Below are 15,000 nucleotides of genomic sequence, written 5' to 3' on the forward strand. Positions count from 1 at the left end.
ATTTTACTCCACTTTGTCTGTTTGCATCTGTAGATTTCTCCTAAATTCAACAAAAGTTGGTGTTGTAAATCAACATGCTGTTGAGTTGAGTTCTGTTCTGTTCAGTTGAAGGCCATAAATGCTGTTATACGTTTTGATGTGTTTTAGGTGGGTTGTATTGTTGTTGCTAATGATTTGATAAGATATTGTGTCTGTAAATAGTTGTTTCCACTAAAAAATTATGAATTTTTACAATACAAATCTTTAAAGGCTGTTTTCTCAAAATGTTTTTTTTCTCATACTCTGAGCCAGAAACCTCCACTTCAGCAGCACTTACACACACCAAACTTTCCATTTGTATTCCTATCTATATTCTTAAGGTTTTTACAGAGGGGTTTGTTCATATATCATTCAGATTCTGATTTATACAACATTTTATACCTAAAAACGGGGCGATTTTTTTTTTTTTTTATGGCTGTTGACAGTTTTTTCTGATTAATGGAGTGATAAAGACAGATATCCAACATCCCCTCTGTAAAAACCTTTGACTCTAATATGTCAACAAAATTAAACAAGAATTTTGAATCTGGCTTTATCCAATGTTCAGATATCTCTTCTAGAAATCTATGCAAATTAGCGCATATTTTACGATATTATACCTAATTTGCATATTTAAACATAAATATTCTAAAAACTTGTAATACAAAAGATATTTGTCTTAATGTCAGTAATCAACTAGGGAAGTTTCATGCTGATATCTATTAGTTACTTTTTTTCCCCTATTCACCTGGGGTGTCTCCCCTTAACCAAAGTATGTTACAAACTTTACATGAAGACCCTAAAGAATCAGACCAACTTGTGGGAAATGGGCATCCGATGACCTCTTTAAATGTTACCGGCTCTACTGACGTCTCTTACCGCAGCACATCCACCTGGCAAAACCCCAGCAACCAGAACCGGCGAATCACCTCGAAGCGTGAGCCCAAGCCCCGCCTCTCCTCGAACCAGACACGCGTGACGCCTCACCCAGCGGTTTCGAGCAGAGAAAAGCGAAAGTGGTCCCTTCACATACAGAGGTGAACATTAAACACTTCTTTAACATTTACAGCATGTTACAGCATTAGTGTGTGTGTGTGTGTGTGTGTGTGTGTGTGAGTATTACCAGTCGATGGAAAATATCAGTCACTCTGACGGCACTGAAATCAGGAGTTTTAATATCAGGCTTCTGCTGTGTGTGAGCTGTAGGCGACAGGTCAAAGGTCATGTTAAGAATCTCCAGCTATGTTTGCAATGGCGTACTACCTCTACTATTTCTGTAAACTGTGCATACTACACAAACTGTCTGTATGCATGGAACATATCAGTGGTTCTCAAGGAAATGAGGAACATACCAATGAAGGAACACATGCAAACAAGAAGAGTCGTAGCATTACACCGTGTGCTAACTACACGCGACGCGCGATAAAAGGTTATTTTCCATGTTGATCAGAGTGTTTGTCCTAACCAGCGGCGACGGCGACACGCGACGATTCTAGTTTAGAAACGCTTTCTATTTTTCTGTGACGTCGCGCTGGAACATCAAACACAAAGGCCCGGTTTCACAAACAAGGCTTAGATTAAACCAGGATTAGGTCTAAGTTCAAATAGGGCTTTTAAGTAGCTTTTATAAAAGTGCCTTAGAAAAAACATTACTGATGTGCATCTTGAGACAAAACAACAGCACTGACATATTTTAAGCTATGTCAGTGCAAGTTGCGTTCAGTTCAGAAACATGTATTTTAGTTTGGGACTAGCTTAAACCTTGTTTGTGAAACTGGCCAAATGTGTCTCAATGATAATCTCAGGGACTGTTTATGTGCTTTATTTAATGTTTAAAGCGTGTCATGTGACTTTGAATGTCATTTAGTGCTCCAGCTTTGAAGCTGTAAAAGCAACAATGGATAATTCACCTCAGATCTTGAAATTAAACAAATGGAAACAAGAACGTTCGAACTGTGAACAAACAAGTGTATTCTTTGACAAAGAGTGTTTTAGTAACTCAGTAGCCTATGTATTATTGATAATGTTTACATGGTGTAATATTTGTGAATTTGATTATGTAGCGACTTATCCATTTTCATGCGAGTGCCGTCAAGATTACTCTCTGGTGCCGCGAGACTCCGCCCACACGCTGTTCTGATTGGCTGTGGGTTTTGATTGATTTTGATGCATCTCGCAGTCGCGTCGCGTCTAGTGTGGACTGACAGAAGTGAAGGTTAGGAGAGTAACTTTACATAACAGAAACTAGGTTCACTATTGGCCAGCATCACACACATGACCAGCATCGGCCAATAGTGAGCCTCCGTTCTGACGTACAACCCAGAAGCGCTGCGCTGGTACACTACATCAACAGCTTAGGAGAAGGACATGGAAGAGAAGAGGTGGTTGAATAAAGTCGTTATTTTTGTTTGTTTTTTGCACACAAAGTATTCTCGTCGCTTGATAAACTTAAGGTTGAGCCACTGTAGTCACTCAGACTATTTTAACAATGTCTTTACTAACTTTTCTGGGACGGCAGATCTCGATTACCCAGAAGCCTATGGAGGAGTGAGACAGCTCTCAGATCTCATCAAAAATATCTTAATTTGTGTTCTGAAGATGAACGAAAGTCTTACGGGGTTGAACAACATGAGGGAGAGTAATTACTGACAGAACTTTCATTTTTGGGTGAACTGTCCCTTTAAATAGTTAGGACCAGTCTTGAAGAAAAAATTTAGGTGACAAACTTTTAAGACTAGTCTAAGCAGATTTAACAGCATGAACATATTAAACACTCACACTGGATCTCCGGAGCCTCTGCGACTTCACAGAAATCATCTTCTTGATCAATATCTGAGTACTTCTCCAGCGAGCGCGTGTGAGCGTGTGACAGAACCTCCTGGAGGATGTCCATCTTCCGAAGCATTTTACACACGCCGTGAAGACGCAGGGCTTCCTCGTGACGTATGATGGCTTTGCGCAGATGAGCTTTACCTTGAATATGAAGTATATATATTAGTATGTGTTAACTGTAATTCTGCGTTCAGAAAACACATCCCACTACACAAACCAAGTCTCCGCTTGTCCTCCTTATCCTGAAGGTTCAGTTTGTCTGGTCGTCTGGTGTGAATCTGAATGAGAGCTTTAATTTCTCCACCTTCATCATCGTCTTCATCAGGCATTCCTGCATTGGTATGAAAATGATTGTTATAAAACATAATCTTGTTTCTTTACAACAACGAGCACAATATGAACAGAAACAACATTTGTTGGTAAATCAACAAAATAAACTCACTGCCGGTCAATAATGTTTTTGAAAGAAGTTACTTCTGCTCACCAGGACTGCATTAATTTAATTCAACATACATAAAATAAAGGAATATTTAATACATTTTTATTAGCATTTTTGTATATGGGTCAGTAACGTGACGGGTCATTTTTTTTGTCCAAAGGCTTTAATAATAATAAAAAAACAAATATATAACATCCAAAGTATGTAAGGTAGTACAACTTGAAGTGTCAAAAAGTCATTCGGTTTAACCGTCCGAAGGCCAATACAGCAATTTCATTTGTGATTAAAATATCTTAAAATTTAATAAATTTATATCTTTTTTTATTCTGCCATGATTTTATAACATTATATATCAACATAGTGCAAAATGGTATTAAAATTATGTGTAGAAGTCGCTGCTTTGTTATGAGAAAGAATGTCCGGAAAAATTATTTTCATTGATGTCATTCAGAGTAACCAATATAAAGGGCTCCATTTTGGATCAAGTCATGTGGTCAATATTATGTGACAGGATGTGACATCATTCAGACACCTGCAAAGGACCGCATGGTTGTGAAGCAAAGTAATTATCTCTCTCTTAACTATTAGAAAAAATCATGTTTTTACTTGCTCATACGTATGTCCCCAAATATCAGGTCATTCGGTACAACCGCTATAAAACATGGATAATGTTGTAATATTTTAAAAACTTTTACTAAATATAAAATGTTTGATTGTCCTTTTGGTAGCTAGCTAGCTAACTAACAAGCTAGGCAGCTAGATATCAGCCTGTTAGCATTGAATGAAGATTTTGTCATTCGTTATAACCAAAAGAGTCATTCGGTAAAACCGATATAGTAAATATTTAAATCGAATAATATTGTTTTTAATAACTAAAGGAACTACAATAATACAAATATAAAGCAGATAAGGCTTTTTTTTTTTTTTACATTTCCCCTTTTCTCCTTTTCCTGTGCAATGTTTTACTTGAATATGTTGGGAGTGTTTAGAGTAGTCCAATAAATGATTACATTTGATCAGTGATAATTTTATTTAATATTTCATCTGTGGTACACACTATATACTATCTCAACATCAATGTCAAATCAGTTTTTTTCATGAATAATTATCTGCAAATTAATCATTTTAGATATATTCATGGTTAAACCGAATGACTTTTTTTGTGACAAATTTTGTCCATCTTGTAAAAAATGACAAAAAACAGTGTTAATTCATTGTACAAACCACAAAATCTTATTGTTAACACCTAGGTAAACTAAAAAATGGTTTCAAATATAGTTATATCTCCATTCTATTTTTTTACACTTTTAAAAACCTTATTCGTCAATGACCCATAAATAAATTTTTTTTTTCCCTGTTATTTAGATTTTTAGTTACTGTTGTAATAGCTGATTGTTTGTCTTTGTCATTTTGTATGTTAAAACGATATCAAAACAATAAAAATTTGATTTAAAAAATATTTTGAAATATTATTAGAATTTAAAATATTTTCTATTTGAATATATTGTAAAATGTAGTAGTAGTAGTAGTATAGCTTTTTAAATGACATTATATGCAGAAGAGACTTCTTTCAAAAACATTTAAAAAATCGAAATTACTCCAAACTTGTGATCGGTAATGTATGCATGATGTCATCAGTAAGTATTACATGGTCAAGACCTTGAGAAGCACCTGAGCAGTCGCACAGCACCACAGCGGTGTAGTAATGGGCCAGCGCTCTGAAGTGATGCGTTTTGACCTGAACCATGGAGATCCAGGAGAAGGGCACATAGTCCTTCAGTAACGGCACTGACATCGCCTGAAGAACCAGAGAGTACACGTCTGAGACCTGCAAACACACACAGTTATTAACACGTGAAAACCCCAGAACATGCATTCTTTCAAGTGTGTGTGTGTGTCCTGGTAAACCCTACGTTATTACAAAGATAGTAAAACGAGTCATTTTTGACCTTGTGGGGACATTTTTTGGTCCCCATGAGGAAAACAGCTTATAAATCATACTAAATTATGTTTTTTTGAGTGTGAGTGAGTGAATGAAAGTGTGCGTGTATATGAGTGAGTGTGTGAGAGTGTGTGTGTGAGTGAGTGAGAGAGAGTGCATGTATATGAGTGAGTGTGTGTGAGAGAGAGAGAGTGAGTGAGTGAGTGAGTGAGTGAGTGAGTGAGTGAGAGAGAGTGCATGTATATGAGTGAGTGTGTGTGAGAGAGAGAGAGAGTGAGTGAGTGTGTGAGTGAGTGAGAGAGAGTGCATGTATATGAGTGAGTGTGTGAGAGAGTGAAAGTGTGCGTGTACATGAGTGAGTGTGTGAGAGAGTGTCAGTGAGTGAGAGTGCGTGTATATGAGAGAGAGAGTGTGTGTGTGTGTGAGAGAGTGAGTGAGTGAGTGAGTGAAAGTGTGCGTGTACATGAGTGAGTGTGAGAGAGAGTGTCAGTGAGTGAGAGTGCGTGTATATGAGAGAGAGAGAGTGTGTGTGTGTGTGTGTGTGTGTGAGAGAGTGAGTGAGTGAGTGAGTGAAAGTGTGCGTGTACATGAGTGAGTGTGAGAGAGAGTGTGTGTGTGAGTGAGTGAGTGAGAGAGAGTGTGCGTGTATATAAGTGAGTGTGAGAGAGTGTGTGAGAGAGTGTGAGTGTGTGAGAGAGAGTGCGTGTATATGAGTGAGTGTGAGAGAGAAAGAGAGAGTGTGTGTGAGTGTGTGAGAGAGTGTGCGTGTATATGAGTGAGTGTGAGAGAGAGAAAGTGTGTGTGTGAGTGAGTGAGTGAGAGAGAGAGAGTGAATGAGTGAGTGTGAGAGAGAGTGTGTATGAGTGAGTGTGAGAGAGAGTGTGTGTGTGAGTGAGTGAATGAAAGTGTGCGTGTGTGTGAGAGAGAGTGAAAGTGTGCGTGTATATGAGTGAGTGTGTGAGAGAGAGTGTGTGTGTGAGAGGAGTGAGTGAGTGAAAGTGTGCGTGTATATGAGTGAGTGTGTGAGAGAGAGTGTGTGTGTGAAGTGTGAGAGAGAGTGTGTGTGTGTGTGTGAGAGGAGTGAGTGAGTGAAAGTGTGCGTGTATATGAGTGAGTGTGTGAGAGAGAGTGTGTGCGTGAAGTGTGTGAGAGAGAGTGTGTGTGTGTGTGAGAGGAGTGAGTGAGTGAAAGTGTGCGTGTATATGAGTGAGTGTGTGAGAGAGAGTGTGTGCGTGAAGTGTGTGAGAGAGAGTGTGTGTGTGTGTGAGAGGAGTGAGTGAGTGAAAGTGTGCGTGTATATGAGTGAGTGTGTGAGAGAGAGTGTGTGCGTGAAGTGTGTGAGAGAGAGTGTGTGTGTGTGTGAGAGGAGTGAGTGAGTGAAAGTGTGCGTGTATATGAGTGAGTGTGTGAGAGAGAGTGTGTGTGTGAAGTGTGAGAGAGAGTGTGTGTGTGTGTGAGAGGAGTGAGTGAGTGAAAGTGTGCGTGTATATGAGTGAGTGTGTGAGAGAGAGTGTGTGTGTGAAGTGTGTGTGTGAAGTGTGTGAGAGAGAGAGAGTGAGTGAAAGTGTGCGTGTATATGAGTGAGTGTGTGAGAGAGAGTGTGTGTGTGAGAGGAGTGAGTGAGTGAAAGTGTGCGTGTATATGAGAGTGTGTGAGAGAGAGTGTGTGTGTGAAGTGTGAGAGAGAGTGTGTGTGTGTGTGTGAGAGGAGTGAGTGAGTGAAAGTGTGCGTGTATATGAGTGAGTGTGTGAGAGAGAGTGTGTGCGTGAAGTGTGTGAGAGAGAGTGTGTGTGTGTGTGAGAGGAGTGAGTGAGTGAAAGTGTGCGTGTATATGAGCGAGTGTGTGAGAGAGAGTGTGTGTGTGAGAGGAGTGAGTGAGTGAAAGTGTGCGTGTATATGAGTGAGTGTGTGAGAGAGAGTGTGTGTGTGTGAAGTGTGAGAGAGAGTGTGTGTGTGTGTGTGAGAGGAGTGAGTGAGTGAAAGTGTGCGTGTATATGAGTGAGTGTGTGAGAGAGAGTGTGTGTGTGAAGTGTGTGAGAGAGAGAGAGTGAGTGAAAGTGTGCGTGTATATGAGTGAGTGTGTGTGTGAAGTGTGTGAGAGAGTGTGTGTGTGTGTGTGAGAGGAGTGAGTGAGTGAAAGTGTGCGTGCATATGAGTGAGTGAAAGTGTGTGTGTGTGTTCGTTCACCCTCGCTGCCTCCTGGGCGGCTTGCAGAAGCACATTCAGGTTGATGTCCTGCATGAGAATGACCTTTTCACACACACACTCCTGAACCTGCAATTAATAAGCCCAGAAATACACGAGTTACTACATGAACACCTCAAACACATCTGATCATCAAAGACACAATCTGAGATCATTTAGGCTGCGATCACACTTGTAGTTCGGCTCTCTTGGTTCACAGAAAATGATACATTTAGTCCTGGTTTGATTAGCGTTCGCACTGTCATGTAACACTGAACCTAGAGATACAAATAAAAACATTTATTTCTATGAACCTCTCGGCAGTTCATTACCTGAGCTACCATGAGGCGGACCAGCATGCTCAGAGCAGGGCCGCTCATATCCAGACTGGGCGCATGAGAGAAGTTCTCCTGCAGGTAGAGAAACGCACCTACACACACACACACACGTCACGTTTACAAGCTCATTTATATCAGCAAAGATCTTCAGTTCAGCAACGAGTGGTGCAATGCACATGAGGATTATGAGTTTAGATTAGTGTTTTTTGAAACTGAACACAGATAGTTTAACACAGACACACACTTATATAGAGAGAGAACAGGGGTCATTCTCTGGGAACGCTGTCATTTGTCCAACTACTGATATAATTGACTGACAGCAACTCACATTATTTGATATATTCAGCTGTTAGGTGAAGGTGTGATGATATTTGCTAGTTCATGGACATTTATTTTCATGTCAGTGTCAAATGTTGTGCTATTAATATTTTTTTAATAACGTGTAACTTATTTTTTTAAAGTCTCCCTGTGGTGTAAATCCAGCGTTTAATGTTGTTTATGTGTCTATGTGGTGTTTTTAATCTGCTTTAAGACAAAGCATGTGTAAATTCATAAGTCGACAGCATTGCTGAGTATTTCCTCCTTAAAACTGCAGTGAACCAAAGACAGTCTCAAAAACACACTTTGAAATCGCTGGTGTTTCTGACGTCACAAACTACCTTGTAACCAATCAGATCAACGTGTGATCGTCAACCAGTGGATCTCTGAATTTACTGACATCTATTTAAATGACCAGTATATGAATCCAATCATACTGTGACATGTTTCCTGTGAATGACCCACAGACAGAAAATCAAGGATTGATTCAGTACCGGCCGCCCTCTGGAAAGCGTCGATGGCGTTCTGAACGCCCGTCAGTGTGGAACGATCTTGTCTGGCTCCGATTTGAGTATAAAGTGCTCCGATGTTGAACAAAACACTCCCTTTCTCGAACGCGAGCGCTCTCTGAACGGAAGGCACACCGGTCAGCGAGTCATACCTGCAACGAGACACATGATCAGACCATCTCTAACCTAGACGTGTCAAAAGTACCGACTTCGGTACCAAGTTGGTACTGAAATTTAAAAAATGTGACGTTTGAGCGCTGTTGAGCGGAGTCATTAACACCTCTGATTGGCTGTTGTGTTCACAAGCTCATCGGGTATGTCTGTGATTGGCTACAATGATCAGCGCACCGGAGCGTTTGAGAGCACACCGAAGTGTTTCGAAGTGTTTTAAAAGCACAACCTGCGTTCAAACGCTCGCGTGTGTGTATCTGTGTAAGAGCTAGGGATGGGACTTTTTGTCGACAAAAAGACCGACATTCGACACATGCTCCACTCGACAAAAAAAATAGAGTGTCGACATGTCGAGGGGGCGGGGCTTGTGGGATTTCCAAATTGCATTTTTTTTTTTGGCTTTTAATTTATTACATTTAATAAACTTTATTTTTATTTACTTTACTTAAGTTATTATAACTTTACTTTAACCTCGGTTCCCTGAGAGATAAGGGAACGAGTATTGCGTTGCAAACGCTATGAGAAAACTCCTTTTCTAGAGAAAAGAACGACCATGGTGTGTAAACAGAAGCAGCAGCGGAAATATGCACGATCCGCGAGTGCTGAAGACGTTCTGCACCGCAGGAGGACACAAATGGGCGGCGACAGCTTCTTACAGTGGCGGGAGCTTTTTCCTCAGCGCCGTCAACAGAAAGAGCGTTAACTGTAGGTACGTACACACCGCCGCCGACTTGACCTGCAAAGAAGCTCTGGCCGCCCTGTCAAGGACGCTTGTCGAAAGGACGCCTGGCCGGGACTCGCTCTCTCTCTCTGCTCGTGCGTGCGCGCTTAAAATTTCATATTTTGTTATGAACATTCACCCGCCAGTGTGGCGGATAGCCTTTTGAGGTTTACTCGCCAAACAGAAAATCTACCCGCATTTGGACTTAATTTCGGACCCTGATGTAGAATATTTTCCACCCTCCGCATTGCTGCTGCTCTTTAAAAAAGAAAAAGAAAAAAAAGGCCGACAATCCGACAAAAAGTCGACACATGGGCCTCGACAGTCGATTTCCCAAATCCCGTGTCGTTCCCATCCCTAGTAAGAGCATCATATGTATATTTACAATTGAAGCGCTGATCATTGTAGCCAATCACAGACATATCCGATGAGCTCGTGAACACGACGGCCAATCAGAGGTGTTTATGATTCCGCTCAACAGCGCTCAAACGCCACATGTTTAAAATGTCAGTATCGACTTGGTACTTTTGACAACACTACTCTCCACTGCTCATTCATATGTGTGTGTGCCACAGTGAGTCTCACCAGTGAAAGTGAATCCCCAGACTTCTGTGCGGTGAGAAGAAGCGCTGATCCAGGAAATACAGCTGATTGTAATATTCCATCAGCAGCTCCTGTCCCGCTTCATTCCTGCTGGGAGTGCGCATGGCCTACGAAGAGAGGTGAGCTTTTAAAATAATGATTCGACTTGTGTTTGCACATGCACTTTCAGTGATCACCACTTCTTTTGTTCTGAAGAATGCAACGTAACAGGGAGGAGAGTAAAGATGGAAAGCTCCTAAAGCTTAGTTCCATATAAATTCACGGATAATTAGTTGTTTTGTCGTTAGTGAAAATCAATATTGACTTTGTATTTGAAAAATGATCCTCATATAAGAAGCAATACTAAAATTCAGAGTCAGTTCATTCGCATTCGGAGATCGACTATTTTTGACTGTTAAAATGCCGGCGGACGGAAATACAGTGAGTTTTTTTTAGTAAACTCTGTGAACACAAACAATGTTCTCAATGCTGGAGTTCATGTGTAGAGCCCCTGGCGATACTGAGAGCAAAGTTTCATGTTGTGTCGAAGCTTTCTTAGTGTTTTAAAAATAGCGATTTTTGATGCTATCATAGTCGTGCCCCAATCACTCCCATTCAGAAGGCATTTAACCTAAAACGAAAATACGGTCAAACTTAACCCTTATGTGCTGTTGGGGATGTTTTCATCCACTATGGGGTATTTTTGAGTCTTAATTTGGCCATAACTTTCTCTGTGTTTCAGCAAATGGAATGATTTTTGGTGACAAATCTTATTTTGATACATATTTTGGGAAAATGCTTTGAAAATTTTCAAAAACTCAACAGTACACTGTGGGCAAATTCACTACCCTTTCGTTATGTTCGTGGCTGAAAACAGCCACTACTTTAAACTGCTGTAAAAATGTATCAGATAAATATTTTTGCATAAATCTATTAATCAACCTCAGTCCTGCTCAAAAATACTAAATGTTTAAAAAAAAAAAAATCAGGATTTTAACTCTTTAATTGCCAAATTCATAAATGATGTCACTGATTTGGGAAAAAAAACACACAAAATGACTTATTTTCAATATAAAATGTGATTGTGGACTTAGGGCTTGCATAGACTAGTCGAGTAGTCGATAGATCGACTACTTCAACCACTAGTCGACGCTGTCGGAAACAATCGACTACTCGAGCGTCCATTAACCATAAATGAATTAAAAATTGCGAACGTCACCAACAGACACCACACGTCAGATGTGTGGAAGTATTTCATCAAGGATGACAAAAATATTGTAATTGGCCAACTCTGCAAGAGGCCGTTCACATATTGCGTCTAAAAACGTGTGGAAAGCGCGCGTGGCCGTGCCGCTGTCTCCTACAAGCGCTTGCGCTCCCGTGGCATCTGTCGTCGCTATGCAACCAAACTGCGCTCTCCATGATGACGACGAAGTTATCATTCAGCAAAGGATTCATTTATTTCTAGCCCTTGCATTAGCTTTACTACTAGATATATTTCTGGAGATGAGAAGGAAAAACCCGCCTGGAAAAACTAGCGCACCATGTTTCTTTCATTATGAGCGCGCTCACCGCGCGCCTACATTTGAAATAACGACCTTGAGCGCGGAAAATACGCGATATGTGAACGGCCCCTAGAAGCAGACGTCTGAAATGAAAGGCAAGAACGGCTATTTATTTGGCTTTAGACTGTTACATGAAAATTTAAAAATGAAATGTCATAATTATAATGTTTTGAGAGTTTACTTATGTAATTGTTGCATTAGGCTATGAATTAATAAATGTTTATTGATAAGATCTAGCTATTTCATTTACAGTAGCATGAACGACGAGTAGTCGAGTAACTCGAGTATTGTTTTGATAAGAAATCGACTAGCAGAAATCAGTAGTCGTGCAACCCCGTGGACTGGATTTTTTTTTACCTTTTATCACAGTCTTGGACATGTTAAAGATTAGAAACAACATTGTTTTTGATGCATTGTTAGTTTTTGTGCAGCATCAGATTTTAACTTTTTCTCCCTCATTTACTGTTCGTGGCTGTTTTTGCCCCATTGACTTCCATTATAACCACATTTTTTGATTGCAAAGCCATGACACCATATAATCATGCATTTTTGATTGTTGGTGGTTTTCCCTGTTGGGAAGAGGTAAAATTTGTAATTTTTACTGTTGATAACCAGGTGGCACCATTAACCCTTTAGATAGGCCTGTGCAAAAAAAAAAGCTTAGTTTCTGGCTTTTACATGGAGTTATATGGAGTATAATAGCATATTTGTGTGTGTGTGTGTGTGTGTGAACAAAAAGAATAATGAAAATTATTCAAAAATTTAAAATTTTAAAATTAAAATTATTTAAAACAAAAATTAACAAAAAGACCCTAGTTTGCATTTTGGCGAGAGTTACCCTTTAAACGGTTTTAATACATCATGCAGCCTTAGAAAACGGCCTAATAATGCGGATCATGGATTCTCCTCTGTGGAATGAGCCACTTCTGGTATTTTGCTGGTTACTCGACACAGAGAAATTTCAATCAAGTATTTTTCAAATCCGAGTACTCGAATTTAATCGAGGAATCGTGACAGGCCCAGTTGTGATGTGATCAGCGTTTCATGTTGACTTTAACTGACCTGTCTAAGTTCCATGAAAACCCGGATCTCGTTCAGGTACAGAGACGCGTCCTCACTGTAATGTTCACGAATGAAATCCTGATGAAACCGAAGAGAAAGAGTTTAAACACTGAATAAATTCAGTGATACGTGTAAGCTGCCACAGGAGTGATGACCTCACCTGAAGAGGGACAGTCATGTCAATCTCTTTAGTCTCTTTCAACCCCAGTGGAATCATGGGAACATTGACTGTCTCACTACAACAGAAGGAGAATTCATTTTTAAATGTTCAATGCATGTATTTTAATAACAAATAATCTGTTATTACGACATTTGTCATGTAGTAAATCACAAATGTTCTGCACACTTATAACCTGACGACTGCTGATCATTCTAGAAATGCATAAATGATGACTACGCAACATACATGAAACCAAATGACTTTTTAGTTGGCAAATCACTTGATGTAGGTGGAAGTTCACATGATAAATAAAGCTGCAGGAAACATAGGCATGCATTATTAAAACAAAAAAACACCCAATTCACACAAATAGTTTATGCAAATGATTATTTTTTTTGCTGCATTTGCAACCATTTGGAGCCCGGCTTACATAAAACTACAAGTTTGTTTTGCATACTTCAAAATTACTGATCTGAAAAAAAAAGAGTTTGATTAATCTAACATGATTTCATAGTTGTTTTTTCAGGATAAGCCTGTGGTTTTCTGTCCTTCAATCAAGTTTACTAAGTTATCAGAGCAAGATATCAGAGATATTCTCAAACTATAGCCCTATTCGGACGGGACTAGTTTTCCAAACGACGTTTGAGTTACAATTCTTATCAACCTACGTCTGTGATTTCATGTACGGATTCGGACGGGACTAACATCTCCGTGTTTATTACCGAGGTAGGAGTGTCTGTGTTTTACATGTGGGCATTGCAGAAGATCACGTGTTCAGAATGCGTGGATTGCGTATGAAATATAAAGTAAAACGTCGTAACGTATTTAGTGTTTTGTAAACATTTTATAAAAATTGTAGTATAAAAAAACTATACCTACATTTATCATCATGATTTTATATAAATTGCTACTGACTTATAAAGCCCTAAACGGCTTAGCTCCAGTCTATTTAACGGATCTTCTATCGCCCTGTAATCCATCGCGCTCTTTAAGATCACTAAATTCGAGGCTTTTGGTCATACCTAGGATATCCAGATCCACCAAAGGAGGGAGAGCATTTTCACATTTAGCTCCAAAACTCTGGAATAGTCTTCCTGATACTGTTCGTTGCTCAGACTCGCTCTCCCAGTTTAAAACTAGATTAAAGACCCATCTCTTCAGCCAGGTATTCATATAATACTTTTAATCTTACAGTTAAATCCGACCTCTAGTTCATAAACGCCAGAGGAGAACTGGCCCCCGACTGAGCCTGGGTTCTCCCAAGGTTTTTTTTTTCTCCATTAGGTCACTTGATGGAGTTTTTCGGTTCCTTGCCACTGTTGCCTTTGGCTTGCTCAGTTGGGGATATTTAATTTAATTAATCAATCAACAATACTATTGATCAGCATTACCAAACGTGGACGTTCCACTAGAAACAAACATTGTTGTATTATTTTAATTTAATACTGTGAAGCTGCTTTGATACAACCTATGTTGTGAAAAGCGCTATATAAATAAACTTGACTTGACTTGATATAAATGGGTTCTTATAATAAACCCACTGGAATAAAAAGTTTTAACTTAAATAATTTAGGCTACACATTATGTAATGAAGTGCAGAAATGAAAGTAATCTTACCTGAAACTGATATTACAGTAGCCAGTCTTAACAGTTTACGTGATTTGGCTCTTCTTGTTGATTTCATTTTTTTATTTATTCGCAGTGTACCGAACACATCTACATCCATTATCGGTGCGCAAAAGGCAGAAACTTGAATACCGAGGCGCGATAGCGAGAGATTGTACGGTAGTTCACGTTGACCAAAACACACAAGAAAAAGCGTTTTGGAAAAAAACATTTTCGGCAATCACAGACATTCGCATTCGGACGGGATTAGATTTCTCAGAGGACCGCCGAGTTTGACGAAAAACAGTAGGTCATTTGCTCTGGAATTTTTACAGAGGGCGTGTGAGAAAAAGACAGACATGGCAGATTCGGACAGGATTAAAATCTCAAAGTACGTCTGTGAAACAGATTTCTCTAACGCCCCCCTGTGAAACTAGTCCCGCCCGAATAGGGCTATTTCACCAGGTGTTAATGCCAAGTTATCCTGCAACTTATCAGGTAAACCACGTGGAAAGAAACCGAGTCGGGTGCGGATTCACAAAGTCGGTGGAAGT

The 15,000-nt window shown here is 39.7% G+C and overlaps 1 protein-coding gene across 3 annotated transcripts in view; it reads right to left on the bottom strand.

Moving 5' to 3' along the window:
* Window positions 1–15,000, bottom strand: part of rhpn1 (rhophilin, Rho GTPase binding protein 1) — a 23,981-nt gene that overhangs the window by 5,336 nt on the left and 3,645 nt on the right. For 2 of the 3 annotated variants that reach the window (XM_079887878.1, XM_079887880.1), the window contains 11 exons: window positions 12,842–12,917; window positions 12,682–12,759; window positions 10,058–10,182; window positions 8,566–8,732; window positions 7,748–7,845; window positions 7,419–7,505; window positions 4,949–5,117; window positions 3,068–3,181; window positions 2,797–2,991; window positions 1,142–1,218; window positions 898–1,041 (listed from right to left, as the gene is read on the bottom strand). In XM_079887878.1, coding sequence (XP_079744004.1) covers window positions 898–1,041; window positions 1,142–1,218; window positions 2,797–2,991; window positions 3,068–3,181; window positions 4,949–5,117; window positions 7,419–7,505; window positions 7,748–7,845; window positions 8,566–8,732; window positions 10,058–10,182; window positions 12,682–12,759; window positions 12,842–12,917 — 1,330 coding nt within the window. The remainder of the gene's footprint in view (window positions 1–897; window positions 1,042–1,141; window positions 1,219–2,796; window positions 2,992–3,067; window positions 3,182–4,948; window positions 5,118–7,418; window positions 7,506–7,747; window positions 7,846–8,565; window positions 8,733–10,057; window positions 10,183–12,681; window positions 12,760–12,841; window positions 12,918–15,000) is intronic. The other variant, XM_079887879.1, reaches the window with a different exon arrangement.

Source organism: Squalius cephalus (genome assembly GCF_949319135.1).
Source record: "Squalius cephalus genome assembly, chromosome: 12".
NCBI lineage: Eukaryota > Metazoa > Chordata > Actinopteri > Cypriniformes > Leuciscidae > Squalius > Squalius cephalus.